This window comes from Globicephala melas, chromosome 4 (assembly GCF_963455315.2).
Source record: "Globicephala melas chromosome 4, mGloMel1.2, whole genome shotgun sequence".
NCBI lineage: Eukaryota > Metazoa > Chordata > Mammalia > Artiodactyla > Delphinidae > Globicephala > Globicephala melas.
The window spans coordinates 112,403,725-112,425,893 of NC_083317.1; the positions used below are offsets into that span (position 1 = coordinate 112,403,725).

At 41.0% G+C, this 22,169-nt stretch overlaps 1 protein-coding gene across 1 annotated transcript in view; it reads right to left on the reverse strand.

The window, feature by feature from the left end:
* Positions 1-22,169, reverse strand: part of ARHGEF26 (Rho guanine nucleotide exchange factor 26) — a 153,894-nt gene that overhangs the window by 40,632 nt on the left and 91,093 nt on the right. The window contains exons 9-11 of the mRNA XM_030844638.2: positions 21,272-21,346; positions 10,834-10,923; positions 3,818-3,972 (exon numbers count right to left, since the gene is read on the reverse strand). Coding sequence (XP_030700498.2) covers positions 3,818-3,972; positions 10,834-10,923; positions 21,272-21,346 — 320 coding nt within the window. The remainder of the gene's footprint in view (positions 1-3,817; positions 3,973-10,833; positions 10,924-21,271; positions 21,347-22,169) is intronic.

Below are 22,169 nucleotides of genomic sequence, written 5' to 3' on the forward strand. Positions count from 1 at the left end.
AGGTAGAGGGCAGGGATGCTGCGAAAACACCCTACACAGCATAGGGAGCCCCCACGACAACGAACTGTAGGGCTTCAATAGTGCCGAGTTGAGAACTCTGCTCTGGAAGTAACCAGACAACGTGCAGTCAAAGCTTCAAGTACCAAGAATTCACTTTCTCATCCAAAGTAGTCAAACCGATCACATATCCTTCTGAAATCTGACAGAACAGACTATCAATACGGTGACTCACAAGCTGTCCAGAGCTAATGGAAACTTTAAACTTCTTTTTGATAGTCTAAAGAAGAGTGAAGGGCTTCCCTGGTGGCGCAGTGGTTGAGAGTCCACCTGCCGATGCGGGGGACGCAGGTTTGTGCCCCGGTCCAGGAAGATCTCACATGCCGCGGAGCAGCTGGGCCCGTGAGCCATGGCCGCTGAGCCTGTGCATCCGGAGCCTGTGCTCCGCAACGAGAGAGGCCACAACAGTGAGAGGCCCGCGTACCGCAAAAAAAATAAAAAATAAAAAAAATAATAAAGTAAGATAAAATAAAAAAAGAGTGAAAATTTCTGTCCTAGAAGACAGGGGCATGGTCACTAGCCACTCTGCAAGCACTAGCAGTGATACACACACATACTGCAGAGCTGAGGTAGCCACTCATCCCATCCGCCAGCATAAACCATCTCAGCATAAACCATCTGCCAGACAGGAGGAAGAGTAACTGTCCTCCCAAGCGGTCCCTCCCAGTAGCCAGGGAGCCTCCCTGAAGCTGAAAACCACTGGAGTCCCAGCAGCTAAGCTCCTTGACTGACTCCTAGAATTAGACTTAGGCAGTGGGCAGTTAGATCAGTCCTACAGAGCTGGCATACGTAGTTATCTTTCATCTGTACCTCGCAGCCAAGCCTAAGCGATTGCCTTGTTCGAAGCTGCTGTATCCCCTTCATGGCTGTCTCTGGCATGCAAAGCATTTGTAGCTGCCTCCTTGAAGCTATAACAGAAATACGGCTGTGCATACTGTACATTTTTAACCCAGTCTGTTTATCAAGACTGTGGTCTGCTTGTCACCCTCACCAAATATTCAGGTCATAAACAACTTGAACCTCCAATGCTATTCTCGGAGTCAAGAGCACCAGAAATATGATGAGCTAATTGGTAAAGGCAAGAAAACCCCATTTTTGGTAAAGGCAGTTAGGTACTCAGGGTTGCCCTCTCCATTGAAGCTGTATTTCTTTCTTTTATTAACACAGAAGTGCAAATATATCTAAGGAAAAAAATATGGGATAGCTCACAGTGCAACATTAAATATAATGGCAAAATCTCCTGTGGAGGGCAAAGTACACCGCTAAGTAGAATAGCATATATCTTAATTCTAACTTTCAAAAGTCTGTATTTATTGGGTTCTAGGCAAGTTCAAGAATAAAGGTTGCGGGACTTCCCTGGTGGTCCAGTGGCTAAGACTCCGCGCTCCCAGTGCAGGGGGCCTGGGTTTGATCCCTGGTCAGGGAACTAGATCCCACATGCCACAACTAAGACTTCCATGCCGTAACTAAAGATCCCACATACCATAACTAAAGATCCCACATGCCGCAATGAAAATCCTGTGTGCGGCAACTAAGACCCAGTGTGACCAAATAAATAAATAATTTTTTTAAAAACGTTTTTTTTTTAAAAAAAAAAAAGAATAAAATTTGTGACATACTGGTTTAATACCCTTAATGTTTTCATCACCATAGCAAAACTACATTTACATTTAAAATTGGCTTGGGGGCTTCCCTGGTGGCGCAGTGGTTGAGAGTCCACCTGCCAGTACAGGGGACACGGGTTCATGCCCCGGTCCAGGAAGATCCCACATGCCGCAGAGCAGCTGGACCCGTGAGCCATGGCCGCTGAGCCTGCGCGTCCAGAGCCTGTGCTCCGCAACGGGAGAGGCCGCAACAGTGAGAGGCCCGGGTACCACAAAAAAAAAAAAAAAAAAAAATTGGCTTGGTACTGTCAATGTATATTTTATCATTAAAAATCAAAAATTCAGTGAAAGCTTTTGGTCCATTGAGACAGAACAAATATTTCAACAGCTGGAAGATGTTAAAAGTCAAGAGTTCTGGCATTTGAAGAGTCATATATAATCACCCTCCTCTAAAAACAAAACATCGCAAAGAAAGCCAAAGAAACATGCTATCTCATAGGAAACCAACAAAACACAAAAATACAAAAATTATAATTCCTCTCCAATCTGTATTTATAAAATTTACTTAGCTACTAGAACTATGTAAACTGTCCCAGGTAAGAGAAATAATCTCTTCCTGAAGTTATGGGAACACTATTTTCCTAAGTATGAAAAATAATCATCAGCGTCTTTATGCATTCATCATCGTCACATTATGGCTCTTCAGGGCAGACCATACAAAGTTTTCATGTCACCTCGACAGCCGAGCAGCTGAAATAATTCATAATACAGTCTGATTAGAAGGAACAGAAAGAAAAGCTCAACCTCTGTTTCAATTTAGTTTGAACTTTCAAGCTAAAATGTCAGCAACTCAGAAGTAGAATTTGAATAAACATTTCATGATAAATTTGGGCATTAATTTTATATATTCACAGAAGCCTGTTTCCATGATTCTCTTTACTTTGTCTAAACTGTACCCCGTGAACTAACTACTACTATTCCTATCATATGCCAGCAATTCAGCCTACCTTCATCGCCTTCGTATGTGGAAATAACAAACCACAGATTTATAATTTCATTCTAAGTTCATATTCTAGGAAAGACGGACTATTTATGGAGAAACAGCAGGAAAATATTCTATAATCCAACACATACTGAGTACATTTAATAAAGAATGCTCCCTAGAGAAAGGCAGAGCTAAGGGCTAAGGGGAGTATGTGTATGTGTATGTGTATGTGCATGTGCATGTGTGTGTGTTTTGAGTGGGAACAGTTAGAACAAATGCTGTAAAGAAAAGGCTTGTACAGTATTCCTTCTGGAGCAGGACCTGACTCCACAACCAGAAGTCTAAAGTAAGAGGAATAAACACTCTGCCAACCAAGGGATTGACTTTCTTCCCTGAAGCAGGGAGTATTGGAGTATTGCTAGCATCTTCCCAGTCACGGGGAAACTTTTTTCTAAAAAAAAAAAAAAAAAACTAATCTTTCAAAGATTTTCTAACAATCTTTAAGAGCAGTGGATTTTAAATTAAGTTACAAGAAACGCTAGAGTCACACCCCAGCTTGTTCTCAACCGGAAGCAACTTTTGTCTGTTTTATACAAAGGTCCTATGGCAGAAGAACTGTGAAAAATGCTGATCAAAAATATTAAGAGGGGCTTCCCTAGTGGCACAGTGGTTGAGAGTCCACCTGCCGATGCAGGGGACACGGGTTCGTGCCCCGGTCTGGGAAGATCCCACATGCCGCGGAGCGGCTGGGCCCGTGAGCCATGGCCGCTGGGCCTGCGTGTCCGGAGCCTGTGCTCCGCAACGGGAGAGGCCACTACAGTGAGAGGCCCACGTACCGCAAAAAAAAAAAAAAAAAAATATTAAGAGGGTTGCCTCCCCAGGGATGTCAAGAGAATCCAATAACATAAACCTGTCAAATGTTTAGAGCAGAGGTTTGCATGCTATAAAAGCCCAGCAGCAGTTGGCTAGGATAATGAGGCTGGTAACAATTCAAGTCTTCGCTGTAGAGGTAATTTTCAAAAAATGAAGCACAGAGGCTTGTATGAGTCCATGTGTAGAAACTATACACCTAACATCTCAAGCTTTTAAAGGATGATCACCTCCAACAGGTGTCTGAATTACAGAGTTTCAAAACTGGATGTACAGCGAGCAACGCCACAAGAAGGCTTACCTCTTCTTCTTGGTGATGATGAGCACGTCATTAAAGAGGAAGAAGTAGACTTGCTGTTTGGACGTCCTTTTTGAGAAAAGCACAGTGTCTTCCACATAGGCTGTCAACTCACCTCTTTTGACCAACCAGCGGGAAGAGGAGACTAGAGGAAAAGGCTACAAAAAGAGAAACACTCAGTACCCAAAGCCAAAGTAAAGTCCTTTTAGGATTATTGAAAGTAAAGTATAAAACTTACATTCAAACAAATGATACATCACTATTTTATATGAGTGTATATAACAAGTATGTAATAGTGAAATACAGTTAGAGAAGGATAGCACATTCTCCAAGAGAAAATCAGGAAGAACAATTTATTTTCCAATATAAAAAACTATTAGGGCTTCCCTGGTGGCGCAGTGGTTGAGAGTCCGCCTGCCGATGCAGGGGACACGGGTTCGTGCCCCGGTCCGGGAAGATCCCCCATGCGGCGGAGCGGCTGGGCCCGTGAGCCATGGCCGCTGAGCCTGCGCGTCTGGAGCCTGTGCTCCGCAACGGGAGAGGCCACAACAGTGAGAGGACTGCGCACCACAAAAAACAAAACAAAATAAATAAACTATTAATATTAACTTGCCTATATAAAAACTAAAACTCAACCAGAAAATGTTATTGGGTCAACCAAAAGTTATTACCCTTCCATTAACTCTTAACTAAAAAGAAGATTGATAAGGAGTCACTTAAAACTGAAAAGCCTCAAAAGGAAACCTATTGGTATCAACTGAAGTTATTTTAAATATCACAAATCAGAATCCAAACATATGAAAAAAACATTGATAGCTGCGGTTAAAAAGAGACAAATTAAAAAGTCTGCATTCAACTCATGAACTAAAAAGACTTTATTCAAAAGGAAAGAAAAAACCCTGCAAACGAATGTTTTGTCTATTGATTATCTACGTAGCTGTATTCTGGAGAAAACCTTTGCTTAAGTTTATGGTAGTTTCCCTCATGGAAGTTCATCCCTGAAAGCATCACGCCATTTTCTGGTTGTGAAAATGAACTTCTTTCAGAATAATCCATCTTACTCTCATAGAAAAGGCTATATTCAAGGAACTGCATACTGTCTTTTCTTTATTCAGTTTACAGTTTCCAACTGGAAAACTCTCAAAACCTCAGAATGATCCTTACCCATGAGAGCTTTTTTTTAAGTTAGCAGAAATGCTTACTGCCAAAAATCTGATTGAAAAAACGACATCCATAAAAATAAGCAAAAGTTCTTGGACACACAAAAGATAACTCTAGTAAGTGTGGTGCAACCAAATGTCATCCATTTCAGGGAATAATGATTTAAAATAGCCAAAGGAAATTGAGGATATTAGGGAGGAAATAAGAACGCTAAGAAAGGATTTCATATTTTTTTAATTTATAAAGGACGTTTATAAGAAGGTTGCTCATCAGTTATGTACTATTTTCCTGAAGATTTAACATGTAAGATGAAACAGTATGGCTGATCTCAAAATTTCAAAACTGGCTATTTCAAGGAGCTCATGTAGTTTTCAGCCTCCAAATCTCAAATCAGACTATGGCTGAGACTTAAAAGGTGACAGAGAGGTTGCTTAGATAACTCAGGAGGACCCCACCAGCACACACAAGAGGTCACCACAAATAATCAGTCAGGTTAGGTCCTGCCACAGGGCTGCAACTACTGGGAACGCACTGCTATCTTGTTATTGCGTGTATAGGATAAACCAATGACAGTATTATGTAATGGCACCCTGTGACTGTTCTTAGTTTAGAGGACGGGGAAAAAAGTTTTTTTAACTCTTGGTCTTTTTTTTTTTTTTTAATTTTTTTTACTTTTGGCTGTGTTGAGTCTTCGTTGCTGTGCACAGGCTTTCTCTAGTTGCTGTGAGCAGGGGCTACTCTTCATTGTGGTGCGCGGACCTCTCACTGTGGTGGCCTCTCTTGTTGCAGAGCAGGGGCTCTGGGCACGCAGGCTTCAGTTAACTCTTGTTCTTAAAACAGATTGAGTTTTATGAACACCTCGTACTCCACTGGGCAAAAATAAATTTCCAATGTATATCTAAAATTGACAGTGGCTTGCAATATGTCTATGCTTCTTTAAAAAACAAAAATCTGATACTATAAATGTTTTTTGTTTCAGTTTATTGTTGAAAGATTAAACTCATTCAGATGGCTTTCTTTTAAGAAGAAGCTATAAAAATGACCAAAATATTTAGAAGAATCACAGTAGCCCAAATTGCTCCTAAGTGAATTCCCACAGTTTAGAAGCTTCGTCTGAGACTAGAATCCAGGTGTGAATCAAAAATAAGAAACGAGGGCTTCCCTGGTGGCGCAGTGGTTGAGAGTCCGCCTGCCGATGCAGGGGACACGGGTTCGTGCCCCGGTGGGGAAGATCCCACATGCTGTGGAGCGGCTGGGCCCGTGAGCCATGGCCGCTGAGCCTGCGCGTCCGGAGCCTGTGCTCCGCGACGGGAGAGGCCACAACAGTGAGAGGCCCGCGTACCTCAAAAAAAGAAAGAAAAATTCATGAACAAAAACACATCCTTAAAGGTACTGATATAATTCCCATGGAGAAAAGATTTTCATTCTTTTTGGTGTTACTTAGCATCCTAGAAAACCAGCCTCAGCATAAAATTTAACTAATTTTATGGGCCAGTGAGACAAGGAAGAACAAGTTTTTTCTAAATTGAGACAAAAATGCATCATTTAGCCATTTTAAAGTATACATATAATTCAGCGGCTTTTAGTGCATTCACAGTGTTGTGCAGTGATCATCACTATCTAATTCCAGAACACTTCCATTACCCTAAAAAGAAAGTCCATATGCACTGAGCAGTCACTCTCCACTCTGCCCTCCCATTAATTAAGTTAATCCTTACAACAACTCCATGAGGGAAAGTACCATTATCAGTCCTACCTTACGGTTCAGAAAACTAAGAAATGAAAGTTAAGTAATGCCCAAAGTCCTACAGCTAGTAAGTAGTGGAGCTACAACTGGAACTCAGGCAGGCTGGCTCCAGAGTCCACGCTCTTAATATTGGCTTCCTGTGCCGATCTGGTGGACTCTCCTCACCCCTCACATTACCATGCGCAGCATATGATACTCGGCCAGAAACTTACTAATTTAAAAATGAAAAACACATGTAAGTAAACATACATACATTCATACATACATAAATATCTAATACACACACACACACACACACACAGACATATATATAAGCTTCTATCCCCTTCAAATGAGAAAAAGACTAGCATTATTTTGCTGCCATGGTTAAGAATGTGGACGCTGCAGTCAGTCGCAGATCTGAATCCAGACTTCAGTACTTCTTGGTGTATGACTTTGAGCAAATAATTTACTATTTCTAGCTTCAAATTCCTCAACGATAAAATGGGAATAATAATTAGATACTTCATGGGGTTCCTGTGAGAATTCAATGAGACTATGTGAAAATGGCACATAGTAAATACTCAGTAAATATTTTCATGGCAGTAATGGCTACGGTAGGACATTAAACCAAACAGAACCAACACAGAACCCGCTACCTTTCCCTCAGGGTCGTTCCTCCTCTTGCATTCCCTACCTAGGTGGATGGTGTGACTCTCCATCCAGTCGACCAGACTAGACACCTGCGGTACCACCGCTACAGCCCTCCTCCAGGCATCCCGCTTATCTCTCTGCCTCTGCTTCCAGTCTCCAAACTGGTTTTCCGCCTCCGGTTTTATTACATTCCCAACTTACCCTCCACATAGCTGCTGTAATACATTTTTAAAATAATAAACTGAATCTGGTGTATGTGTGTAGAGTGGGAAGGGGGGGTTGTTAAAAAAAAAAAAAGTCCTATGAAAACCTATTAAGTGAACAACCTCCTTCCCACACCGTACCTCATCTACTCAGTTTCCAACCACTGATTACAGCCCCTACCAGGTAGTAACTGTTACTGTTCTTCTATAACTTTCCAGAGATTTCTTACACATAAGCAACTTTTATACTCTTTTTTCCTCCTGTTCTGCACCTTACTTTTTTCACTTAATAATGTAAGACAGAAAGCTTACCGTATCGATTCCTAAAATTCTTCATTTTTTTTTAAGTTGAGTGGTCTTACACAATTTAGGTATACTATAATTTATTTAATCAGTCCCCTATTGATAGATGTTTAGGTTGTTTCTAATCTTTTGCAGTTAAAACAATGCCATATCAGTAACTTTGTGTGTATGTCTGTATATGTGTGTGTGTGTGTGTGTGTGTGTGTGTAATTTTACACATTCATGAGTATATCAATAGGATAAATTCTTAGAAGTAAAATTGCTGGGTCATAGTAACTTGCATTTGTAATTTTGATAGTTATTGACATATTGCCCACCATTGGGGTTATAACAATCTTTCCCACGAGAAACAGATAAACATGGCTTTCCCAACAACTCACTGATAAAATGTTTTGAATTATTTATAAATCTAAGTGGTAGAATACATTATTTTAATTTCAATTAGCAATTTTCTTCTGAATGAAGTAAAGCATCTTTTCAGATGTTTAACAGTCATTTGTATTTCCTCTTCTGACGACAGTTTTCTAGTTTGCAATTTTCTAATGGATTTTTTCCTTATCTTCTTCTTATCACTTTGAGGTTATATGTTGGGAATATTAATGCTTTATCTATATGGGAGTTCTAAATTTTTTTCCCAGTTTCCTATTTCCCTTTTCACTTTTTAAATACCCTTTAATTTTCACTCTATGGAGAAATTTTTTAAATTTTCACATCGATCAATTTTCCTTTTAATGACTTCTGGATTTGGAATAAGTTTAAAAGGCTTTTACTATGATGCTAAGGTCATCTTTACTAAATGTGCATCTGACTGTGTCACTTCCACGCTCTGAACTTTTCAGTGGCTCCCAGATGATCCGGCTCTGCTCCTTCTTTTGGCACACAAGGCCCTTCCCATGAGTTCTGGTTCGGCCCTGCTCGCCTCGACCCCACTGAATGTGTGCAATTCCTGGGCTACAGCAGCTGAAACCATGTCCTGTGCATTTGCTCCTGCTCTTCACTCTTGGAAGACCCTTCTCTCTCTCCTTTCAAGATCAGCTCAAGCGTACCTCCAGTATGAAGCCTTGCCTGGCTGCTACAAGCTCCCCACCCCTTTGTCCCTCATTCTTAGGGCCGGCCACGCCCTCTCCATTGCTGGTGTTCTCAAAACTCTTCTATCTCCCATAACAGCTGTAGACTTGGCTCACTCCTTTGTATTTCTGTAGTCTTCTACTAGATGGTAAGCTCCCTGAGGGTAGGGATCATGCTTTTGTTTTCCCACTTCAGTCCACAAAGGTGCTCATGAAATTTGTTGAAAGAATGCACGTGCTTGGACAAACCACTTAACTTCTTTGAACATCTGTCTTCGCGTCTTTGAAATGAACTGAATAAAAATGTCCATTGTTATCCATAAAGTGTTATAGAAATGAGGTCCTAAGCTTGTATTAGTATTTCTAAGTGGTCTGAATTAAGCCCTTCATTATAAATCTAAACTTAGAATACTTTCCTTTAAGTTTTCAATCTTAATCATTGAACCAAGAGAAAACAAAAAAACAAAAACTCCTGCACTCAGTTGATGTTAATCACTTATTTTTAAGAACCCTTGGGGTAAGCATTTTTTCAGTTACAAATTAATTGTGGTTCTAGAGAAACAGAGCTTAAAGGTATCTTAAAACAACTGATTATCAGTGAAGAAAGAAAAAGAAAAATGGTTAGGGAAGGGACTTATCAACTTTTAAAACGGAAATGGTTAGAGATTTATCATCTTTAAAAAGGAGGGGATTAAAAAGAACCTTTTGATGTATAGATATATTTTCTAAAATACTTAGAAACAAATGAAAGTGAAGGACAGGATTCTTTTTGAAGGATGGGAAAAAAATGGGTTTTGAAATTGCCGTAAATTTCTGTATGACGGTATAATAGCGAAAGTGTGCGTGCGCGTGCACGCGCACCCTGTTTTTAGCAAGTACCCATCATTTTCTGAGAAGAATCATGGGTCACCTTTCTGCATTTAAATCTTTATAGTCAGGGTGTCACAGTGGAAGAGTTTACACTGATCTGCAAGTCAGGACGTCTGGACCCTAGTCCTGATTTTGCCACCACGAGCCGAATGACCCTGTTAACAATTAATTATTCTCTGGGTTGTATTTCTCTCATTTATAAAATAAAAGGGTGTAGCTGTACTATATCAGTGGCCCTCAAACTATATGACACAGCAGAGAGTTATCTGCATAATGCCACGATTGCTCTAATCCCACTGCACAAATTAGGAACACTTTCACTATGAAAAAATATGACCGCTTTAAGTTGCTTCATTAAATTCAAGTGGCATAAAACGAAACAGAATCACAACCATGAACACTCACACCCATTAAGAACTAAACTGTGAGCCAGCAAAGGAGCTGACCATGGCCTAGCCTCGCCATTAATTGTTATTTCCTTCTTTGTGCATCCTGTCATCTGCCCCTGAGCAGTATGAGACACGCAGTAGCAGGCAGCATATATGCACAAAAGAATTATGGGAGAAAAACAAATTTGAAAAGAACAATTCACTAGCAATCCTTTTGTGCAGACTGAGAAAGGAGTGTCCTTATTTGATTTAGGAGAACACCCTGGTCCAGCTCGTGGGATACCACTGTTTTGCAGGATACTTTGAGAATACTAAAGAAATCTCCTTTCTATTCTAAAATTCTATTATTTTTAACCACGCTTTTCTCAAGTTTGGTGGCTTCCTAGGGAAACAAGAAAGTGCCAGTTAGATAATACCTAACTCTGTGGTCTAGAGAAAGGTCACTTTATCTGGTATTAGCAAGAGCTGAATTGTCCAAAGCAAAGCATCTGCTATTTCCCCTGCCAGCCTCTCTGTAATCAATTTATGGCCCTGCTGTGAAAAGCAAATTCCTCTCCACTTTGTTGCCCTCAACTATCTCTTTATTCGCGTAAGATTTAAGCAGGAGCAGTAACAAATCTATTTATGAAGAAGTATGAGAGAATACCTTAATTTTAAACTCCAGCTGGGAGTTAATTGTGTACATCATTTCAGTCCTTTCCATCTTCCGAGCTCCTTCATTGCAGAGTCGAACCAACTGGAAACAGAGGATAATAAGGAGGGTTAAGAGGTGAACGAGAGAAACCTCACTTTCAAATGCAGATCTCACAGGAAACAATTAGCACTGTGGAATCTCCAGAGACTCATTCCAGACAGTTAAAGAACTCACAGTTTCACACAGTCAAGACTTTGTACCCAGTTGGAAGTGGTGTCTTCAGGATGTGAAGACAGAGGGAAAAAAACGTCCTGAGAATTTTCAGGGACACACATCCTCTGTGCATTATCACACGATGCCCTCCACATACACTCGGCAGATTCCTCACACGGTCCAGTCTGCTCCATTCTGCTCCTTTCCTCTGCCCCTCCTCCTTGCCTTCACCCATGGGAACACCACCAACCTCAGAGCAAGCTGCACCTCTCTCCCCACTTCATATCAGAGCAGCTGAGGGCAGACCACTGACTTCAAAGACAAATTCTTAGCAGAATGCTACATGCAAAGCAGGTGACCAGTAACCTGGATGTTGGAAGAGGAAAGCCTTCCATTGGAACCTAATGGTCAATGATTCTTCAAGGATGGTCAAGCTAAGGGAAATGCAGTTTAATTAGAACTACTGATTTATCTACAAACAGAACAAACTCATAGTCCTTTGATGAGTAGCTGTGATACCATGATTTATAATAAACAAAATATATATTTTGTCTTTTTCCATGGTTTCTGGCACACAGCTCCTAAAACCCTTGTAATTTCCTACGTAAGAACCACAGGGGCATCTCTGGCTATAATTTAGTTTTGCTACCAGTTCCTGAAACAGCTCCAGGGCATAAAAGTGAAATGGGTATCTTCAGTTATTCGTAACAAGCCCCCCCTTCAACCACGTCTGAGTTTATGTTAATGAGGTGACTTCTGGTAAGCCCCTAAGGATGGGGCTGGTTGCCAGGGGAACCAAGCAAGTGATTAAAGAGAAGGCTGTAATTTTCAGCCCTGCAGACTTCCAGGGAGGGGAAAGGGGCTGGAGATAATGTGATCACTATTGGACAATGATTGAATAATTCACGTCTACATAGTGAAGCCTCCATAAAAATCCCTGAACTTCGGAGTTGGAGAGCTTCCAGGCTGGTAAACAGGAACACTCCTGCGTGCTGGGAGGGTGGCATCCTTCTAGACCTCACCTTATCTCTTCATCTGGCTGTTCATTCTTATCCCTGAATAGCCTTTGTAATAAACCACTAATCTAGTAAGTAAACTGTTTTCCTGAGTTCTGTGAGCCCCTCTAGCAAATTAATCAAACCTGAGGACGGGGTCATGGGAACTTGATTTATAGCCAGTGAGTCAGAAGCACAGGTAACAATGTGACTGAAATTTAGTGACTGAAATGAAGTTGGGGGTGTAGTCTTGCGGGCTTGAGCCCTTATCCTGTGGGATCTGATGCTATACCTCCAGGTGGAGTGAGAACTGAACTGAATACAGTAAGACACCCAGCTGGTTCAGCAGAAGTACTTGGCGTGGGGAAAAACCCCACACATTTGGTGACCACAAGGGTCAGAAATGAAGTGCTCTGTGGGTAGAGTACTGAGCACAGAGGAGACACACAGGAGTTTCTCCTTTACACTGTACCTAATACATAATTATTAGTTCACTGGCCTAAACCAAAACAAACTTTGTATTTCCAATTTCTTATTAACTGAAAAATCTATAAAACTTGTCCATAACAAGGATCATTGGCCATAAAGACATGTGATTGTTAAAAGCGAAGCTAGAAATTCTGATTAGATTTACTTTAATATTACTGCTCCATTAAGTTACATATGCTTACCGTAAAAAAAAAAAAAAGATAATACATAAGTAGACAAAACAGGCCATAAAAGGCTCTGACCTAATCCTACTCCATGGATGTAACTGGAAACAAGATGGGTTATACACTTTCTTTTTTTCCTATGCTTATATGAACATATAAACGCACACATATAATGTGTAGAAATTCTAATTTTTGTAAATAGATTATCCAATGCTTGTCTGTGACTTAATTTTTTCACTTGCCAATATTTCGCCTTATAAATTTAACATTCACTGAAAAAAAAAGTTTATTTTGTACATGGTATGTGTCAGATGCTAGGGTTACAACATTTAAGAGATACACAATCCCCATCCTCATAAAAGAAGGGCAGACACAATAATTACAGACTGAAATCTTAAAGGGGGGAAAAAAAACAGGGGTTCTGGGAGAAGGAGGGTGAGGAGGGAGCCAGGGACCTCTCCTGAGAGGTCATTTCGTCTGACAGCTGAAGGAGAAAAGGGAGTTAGCACCCAAATCAATGGAGAGCGCTGGTCCAGGCAGAGTGAACCCCAGGAGCAAAGGGCTGACACTGGGAAAGTGCCGTGTGCCTGAGAAAGTAAACGGTCCGGACACAGGAAAATGGCACAAGAGGAAACTAGAGGACCAGCCCAGGGTCAAAGCACGCAAGTTCTTCAGGTGTGTGGATTGTATTCTAAGTGCAAAGAGAAGCCACCAGCAGGCTTTCAGCAGAGGAGTGATAGGATGCAACATATGCTACGACCATATGTGCTTTCCACAGTGTACTTATTCAGTCCCCCACCGATGGACACTTGGATGTTTCCAGTCACTTAACAGATATCCTAGGCTTAAAGGGTACACCTATCTTCAGTTCCAGCATATCTTTAGGTCTGAATGGTCTTGAGGAGTTCACTGATGCAGGGACTGATGGCTGCAGAAAATATCCTGGCTGGGCTGGGGCAACTGTAATTAAAATATCCTATAAGGGGGACTTCCCTGGTGGTCCAATGGTTAGGACTTCACCTTCCAATGCAGGGGGTGCGGGTTTGATCCCAGGTCAGGGAGCTAAGATCCCATAGGCCTCGTGGCAAAAAAGCAAAACATAAAACAGAAGCAATATTGTAACAAATTCAATAAAGGCTTTAAAAATGGTCCACATCCAAAAAATCTTAAAAAAAAAAAAAAGTGACTTTAAAATAATATATATATCCTAAAAGGATGAAGACAGAACAAAATCCAATCAGGCAGCCGCTGCTCAGGGCACTTTTATGATTTCTCTTGAAGAATATATGTTCATAGCTCCCAATTTGTGCTCCCAGACTTGGTCTGTTCCCTAAACTCTACAGCCAACTACCTGGATGGTATCTCCTCTCGGGTCCCCCAGAGCCATCTCGAACTCAGGATGGAATGACCAAACCTCAACACTACCTTTACCACCCCCTCCCCCGGCCCAGTGTTATCTATGTGATCAATCCCAGCATCATCCGCTTCCCCAAGCCAAAGAGCTGGGTCCTCACCTCTCAGATGCCTCCGGCTCCTTTGTCCTCCACATCCAAACAGTTCATAAAGCCTCATTCATGTTGTCATCCTGCTGTCCACTCATCCACCAGCCCCGTCCCCGCAATCAGGCTCAAACTCCCTCTCCTTTGGATTACTGGCCTCCTAATTCTCTGCCATCACTTCTGCCCTACCCTTATGTGTCATCCAGAAAGACATTTTCAATCTTTCTAAGTTCAAATCTCTTTTTTTTTTTTTTTGCGGTACACGGGTCTCTCACTGTTGTGGCCTCTCCCGTTGCGGAGCACAGGCTCTGGACGCGCAGGCTCAGCGGCCATGGCTCACGGGCCCAGCCGCTCCGCGGCATGTGGGATCTTCCCGGACCGGGGCACGAACCCGTGTCCCCTGCATCGGCAGGCAGACTCTCAACCACTGCGCCACCAGTGAAGCCCCTAAGTTCAAATCTGATCATGCAACTCGTCAGCTTGAAATCCTTAAAAGGCTCCTCGAAGCTTTCAGAATTAAATCTCGGCAAGACCATGATATGGCACCTACTTACTTGATCCCTAACTTCCTGCTTCTCTTATCTTGGGCCTCAGTCTTACCAAATCTCTGCTCAGAGCTGCACACCCTTCCACGTCCCTTTGCACTTTTGCATGTGTGTTTCCCTCTACCTGAACATTCTTCACCCCACTCTGTCCCACTAACTCCTTCTTATCTAGATTTATACCCCCCTATTTGTCTTTCAGGACTCATCTTGGGTATTACCTCTCTAAAAAGACTGGAGAGCAGAGATTGTGAAATTTCCATATTTGTTAGTTCAGTGCCCAGCCCAGGACCTAAGACACAAAGGAACGCTCAGCAGATGTTAATGTGTAAACTGCCTTCAGGGATCATTTATAAGCCACTTAAAAAGGGGGGGGGGGCAATTCCTTTTTAGTTATCCCACTTTAAAATGAAAGGGAAAATGGAAAATCAAGTTATAATCTTTATTTCCTAAACTTCCAAACATAGACTCCACCAGCCGCCACCTCCAAAGGCATATTAAAAACAAAAAAGTTCACTCAAAATATATCAAGCAATGGTATCATTAGTGGACTCTGATTAATGACTATCTTGAAGGGACAAGCGCTAATTTGGATATAGTGTTTTTATTAAAATCAGCCTCCGCATATTAAAGCCGTGCCTTCCTTTAGCGTCTGTCAAAGCTTTATTAAATTTGGCTGAATTTTTTGTTTTAGGCCAAATTTATATGGCCAAAAAAGAACTCAATCTCTCTAATGTAGAAATATAAATTAAAACAAAAATAAAATATTTTCAATCTATCAAATTCACAAAGATGAAAAGAATATTGGATGCTGGGGAGTGCACAGTAAGACAGACACTTAGAAATACTCCTGGTTGTCATGGATACAGGGACAACTTTTCTTGAAGGCACTTGAGGGTCTTTAAATCATACCTACCTTTTTTTTCCCCCAATAAACCCATTTCTGGAAACTTTTCAACAGAAATCATCAGAGGAGCACAATCATTTATGTAAGGCCATAGTCCATGCAGCACTATTTAGAAGAGTAAATGAAATGGGTACCACATGAATCCATGTGTAAGTGTACATTTACATCCACTGGAAGGACACGCCATAAAATGGCAATAGTCACTATCTTTGACAAGATTACTGATTACATTTTATTTTCTCTTATTTCAATTTTTCAAATTTTCTGTAATGGACATTTAGTACATTATTTTTAAAATGTTACCTTTGTAAACCTTAAATGCATTCTTTCAGAGCAGTACTTGGAGTGAAGGAAAAAAACCTTATTAATTCCTCCCTTCTGCTCTCCTCTCCCTTTACCATCACTAACCACGGTTGAAAGTCTGATGTGTATGATTCTGGGTACTATTTCTATAAATTGATGACATACATATGTCATCAATTTAAACACATCAAAATAAACACATTTGATTACGTAGATGTCATTACACTATCTGTTCTGTTCTGCAACTTAATGTTCTTCACTTGACACAGCTTAGAGATCTCTTCATGTTAATAGATAGATATCTACCTCTTTTAAATAGCTGAAGCAATAAGTTACAAGAAAAGATTCAAGAGAACTTGGCTCTTCTGCTACTATGAGAAAAGCTTATAACTTAATATTATCTCCAAATAGAAGTAGAATTTTTATGAGGTGCACGTTAAAGCAGTTATTCTCTTTCCACGGGAGAGTAAATAAAAGAGAGCAGCAGGGACGATTTCATTGGCATAAGAAACCATGTCCTGAGCACCACTCCTTAGACACCAGACACGACTCTGCACCAGCTGAACTATCAGATTCCCTGGAAATTTCCCTCCCCCCGGCTCCGCCCCAGCATCTGAGCCGAAAATCTGGAATAAATACACATTTCACTTGATAGAAACATCTTTCTTGTTTTTGAGTTGTTTGACTAAGTCAGTAAGTCTTTCCAAAGCCCCAATTCAGTAAGTTGTCACCGTCATGTCAGCCACATACAGGAACAATTTCACTGAAGTATTATTCATACTATGCAAATAAATTTCATTAGCATTTTAATTACCAAAAAAGATATTACTCATTTTTTCCAAGAATGAATATCTAGAGAGACTTGCCCAAGGGCCTTAGGTGGAGTCCGGTTCTGAAAACTTGGGCCTCATCATACAAAATTTCACTCTCTAAAATAAATACTGGGAACTCCCAATTTCTTTCATTTCCGATAAGGGAAGCAATTCTTATTGAAATTCTGCATTTTGATTTTGAACCATAAAGGCTCTATGTACACAGTTTTTTTGTTAAAAATACTGACATTGTTTTCCCAGAATCTATAAAACCCCATCAGTAACCTGCACAAATGAAAAAGAAGATGAATCCCTAAGCTGGCTGTATTGATAACCTCAGTTCCCTACAACACTAGGAGATTGCAGGAATAATCCTGGTATTCAGGACTCCTACTCAAGAGAGAGAAACGCTGCCTTAGAAAAAGCAATTCTCTGGAACAGCACTTCTTCACAGAGGGTCCTTCATACAGTAAGTATCAAGGTAAGGCAGTTACATGACATATTTGCCAGCCTTTCCTAAAAGAACCAGTGTCACATCAAGTGAACCAGAGACACCTAAAGGAATGTAGCAGTCTACTGTAACTGGGATGTAAAAGTCTCAAAAAAATTAAGGATCACGGCTCGTTCAATTCAATTACTATTACCCTCCTCCTTTCTCTTCTGTGTGAATTCTTTTCCAACTTCTCAGTAACAACCAAACAAAATCTGACACAATCTCTTTCATGGCCAAGGCTGGAACTTCTCTAAGTACAATAGCTTCTCCTAAAGACCCTCCCCCCCTCTCCCCCATAGGATTTGGGGTCCTGGAGGAGAGACCCATGGGCAGTAGGACCTTAGGTAATTTCATACCTGTCAGCCCAAATTTCTTCACTTAGTGTTTCCCGAAGTGGGATATGCAGACCACTGATGGAGCAAGAGATGCATTCAAGTGGTTGACAGACTGCTATGGTTTGAATGTTCATATCCCCCCAAAATATGTGTTGAATTCTTAACCTCTGAAGATGATATTAGGTATTAGCAAGTGGGGACTTTGGGAGGTGCTTAGAAGTCATGAGGATACAGCCCTCACAAATGGGACTACAGTAAGTCCCCTACATACAAACCTTCAAGTTTCGAACTTCAAAGATGCAAACATGCATCTAGTCCCACATAGGAACCAGAACCTGTGCCAAAAACGCCAGGTGTGAATGAAATTGCAGCTTGCCCTCCATCTCCTACTGCTGACAATCCTTCAGCTCTGCCATGTCCCACCTCGTCTCCCTCCTCCAGTCAGTAATTCTTCTTGCCTGTTCACTCGATGCCAGCCCCTGTATGCCAGCTGTTGTACTGTACTACCGTACTTTTCAAGGTACTGTACTGTAAGATTTAAAATGTTTTATTTTTTGTGTTCATTTGTTTTTTATGTATTATTTGTGTGAAAAATATGATAAACCTATTACAGTACAGTATTGTGTTAGTTGGGTACCTAGGTTAACTTTGTTGGACTTACAAACAAATTGGACTTACAAGCGCTCTCTCCAAATTGAATTTGTTCGTATGTAGGGGACTTACAGTAGTGCTTTCTACAACAGGCCCCAGAGAGCTCCCTCGCTCCCTTCTGCCATGTGAGGCTATAAGGAGAAGTCTGCAACCTGGCTAGAAGAGGGCCCCAACCCAACCACGCTGGCACCTTGATCTTGGACTTCCAGCCTCTAGAACCGTGAGAAATAAATTTCTATTGTGTATAAGCCATGCAGTCCACAGTATGTTGTTCTAGCAGCCAAAACAGACTAAGACACAGATAAACTTATTTTTAATATAAAAAAAAATGGGCAGAAGACCTATATAGACATTTCTCTAAAGAAGACATACAGATGACCAATAGGCACATGAAAAGATGCTCAACATTTCTAATTATTAGAGAAATGCATATCAAAACCACAATGAGGTACCACCTCACACCAGTCAGAATGGCCATCATTCAAAAGTCTACAAATAACAAATGCTGGAGAGGGTGTGGAGAAAAGGGAACCCTCCTACACTGTCGGTGGGAATGTAATTGGTGCAGCCACTATGGAGAACAATATGGAGGTTCCTCAAAAAACTAAAAATATTTTGAGTTGCTATACGATTCAGCAATCCCACTCCTAGGCATATATCTGAACAAAACTCTAATTCAAAAAGGTACGTGCACCCCTATGTTCACAGCAGCACTATTCACAAAAGCCAAGACATGGAAACAACCTAAATGTCCATCAACAGAAGAATGGATAAAGAAGATGTGGCACATATATACAATGGAATATTACTCAGCCATGAAAAGAAATGAAATTGGGTCATTTGTAGAGATGTGGATGGACCTAGAGTCTGTCATACAGAGTGAAGTTAGTCAGAAAGAGGAAAACAAACATCGTATATTAATGCATGTATGTGGAATCTAGAATTTGGTACAGATGAACCTATTTGCAGGGCAGGCATAGAAACACAGATGTAGAGAAAGGACGTGTGGACACAGAGGAGGAAGAGGAAGGTGGGACGAATTGGGAGATTAGGTTTGACATAAATACAGTACCGTGTGTAAAATAGGTAGCTGGTAGGAACCTGCTGTATAGCACAGGGAGCTCAGCTCAGTGGTCTGTGATGACCTAGATGGGTGGGACTGGGGGGTCTAAGAGGGAGGGGATATGTGTATACATATAGCTGATTCACTTCACTGTACAGCAGAAACTAACACAAACACTTTAAAGCAAATATACTCCAATAAAAATATATACATATATATATATATATATATATAAAGAAACAACCAGCTCATAAAACCCATGATTTTGTAGTTATTATTGGCAAGGAAAAGTAAAATAGAGTCAATTTAAAGTTGATTAAAACAAAAAGTGCTTCACAATAAAGTGCTTCACAAACTCAGAAGTAACGTGTGGCTTCGAGATATTTCGGATGCTTCTGATGCGATCATGAGCTTTGCTCCCCTGGGCCGTATCCTCACTGATTCCCATAACTTCCATTGCTTTCTCGCAGCTAAGTATTCCTGTTAGCATTTAAACATACCCACATTTCTCTAATCTTTTAAACAAAAAAAGACCCTCCCTCACTTCCCTTTCAACTACAGCTCTCTTTCTGTCTTTTTACCCTCAGCCTGATTGTTGAAACAGCTACACTAGCTGGCTGCATGTTCCCACCTCCCACTCAGCCCTCAACACACTCCAATCTGGCTTCCACACCCACCTCTCCAAGGACACAACCCACCTGATGATAAATAAACCCAGTGAACGCATCAATCATTATCCCACTTTGTCCTTCAGGAGCACCCAATGGGGCTGACCTTCCTTCCACCATATTACATGCAATTTGCCAGACCACTGATTAAGTTTTCCTCCTTCTTGGGTACATTGTTTTGTTTTTCAAGTCTCCTCTGTTGGTTCCTTTCCCCTAAACAAGATGAAGTCCGGTGCTCTTCACAGCTGTACTTCGGACTCACTAACTACTCTTCTTACTATACATACTCCTTGGTACTGGCATCCATTCTCCCAGCTTCAAAAATCATCCCTTGGCTGGTGATTCGCAAATCCTCATCTCCAATTCAGGTCTCTCCACTGAGCTCCTGACTTGGATGTTCTATAGGAATCTCAGTTCCGACACATTCTAAATGGAGCTCATCCGCTTCTCCCTATGTTCCTACTGTAGAGATAAACAAGAGCATCCATCTGGTTGCACAAGCCAGAGACTATTTTCCTTGATTCCTGTCCGCAAACATGCCCACCCAAACCCTCTCCACGCCTACCTCCCCTATGTTGTAGGTTTGCTTCTCTCCATCCTACTATCACATCATCTGTAGCCTCATCAACTACAAAGGCCTCATCACTGGAGCTCATCCCCACTGTCACCTTCACAGCACATGAATTTACAGCTTCCACAGCATCCTAGGATAAGGTCCACAATTCCCTAACATGGTTCCTCAGTGTTCTCTCTCCTGAACTGGGCTCTCGTCACATGAAGAACATTCTAGTTCTCCAGATTCTATAAACACGTTCCTGTCTTTGGGAACATGTTTATAGAATGTGGAGAATTCAACAGCTACTCTTGTGTCAGGCTTCAGCTTCAACATTACTATGTTCTTCCCTCTTATGTCACTCATCATCCTTTACTGTAATTCTTATTTAATGTCTGCCTTCCCCTCTACACAGCACATTCCACAAGGGCAGTAACCACCGATGTCTTATTCATCCCCATATTTTCAGGGGCTGGCATTGTCCCTGGCACTGTAGTGGATACTCAGTAAATACTTCTCGAATTCAGACATCAAAAGAAAATGAGATATCTAAAGGCCCTTACGACAAGACTGTCTGAAACAGTAAAAATACCAGTTTCATTTGAGTACAGCAAACATTGCTTTGTTTTTCGACTACCCAAAGAATGGTGTGCAAGTGGCTATGAGAATCTACCAGTTTTCAGCATCAAACTCAGACATGTTCTCTTCAGAGAGATCTGAATGGGTGATCCCATTACTGTGTAATGAACCTCTCGACACTTACCTTGCTTACTTCCTTTAAGGCCCTTTTGCAGACTTCATACTTTGAAGAGTCCTTAGGTGTCTTTTGACAGATAGTCTGCAATCAAGTAAAAGAAGAACAAAATCAACTGATTTATTTTACTAAGTAAAACAAAACCAATGTCCAGTCATAGAGTCTTACTTGTAGCAAACTTAACAACGCTGAACACAATACTATGGATGAGTCTGAAGATGACATTAAAATCCGATTACAAAACTAGGAGATAGTCTTTAAAAGCACAGGATCCATGTTAATCCAGAGGATAGTTAAGTAAGAGGATAGACTTCAGAGGTGGGTGAACCTGGTTTCAAATTCCAGCTCTGCTCCTGACTAGCTACTTGACCTTGGGCAAGTCACCTACCCTGACTCTCTAAACCTCAGTTTCCTCATCTGTAAAATTGGGATAATGCAATTACATCACAAGGTTGTTATAAAAGTTAAATGATAATGCATGTAAAGTTTTTTATGAATACCTGGCATACAGTAGGCTCTCAATGAATGACAAAATTAATGATCACCATCATTATTATTAGAGTTTATTATATTTGCAGATGATATAATGTGAATAAAACGATCAAAAAAATGGCTGCTGGATTTCCCCTTGATATGTTTACACTGCTATTTTTGCAATGGTAAAATCGAGTTCAAAGAAGGTCAACTGAAGGTATACTGAATTACGTAAAACTTTTGAAACTATACCCATTCAAAGCCAACAGAACCATTTCAACTGTTAAAAATGTTCACCTCAATTAACAAGCTTAACTAAATCTCCAAATGAAGTAACATTGAAGAGACCATGTTTTAGGTACATTTAAATTCTGCCCAGGTGGCCAGGTTCTCACACATGGGAAACAGATTAGGGCAACAGGCATCCAGCAGA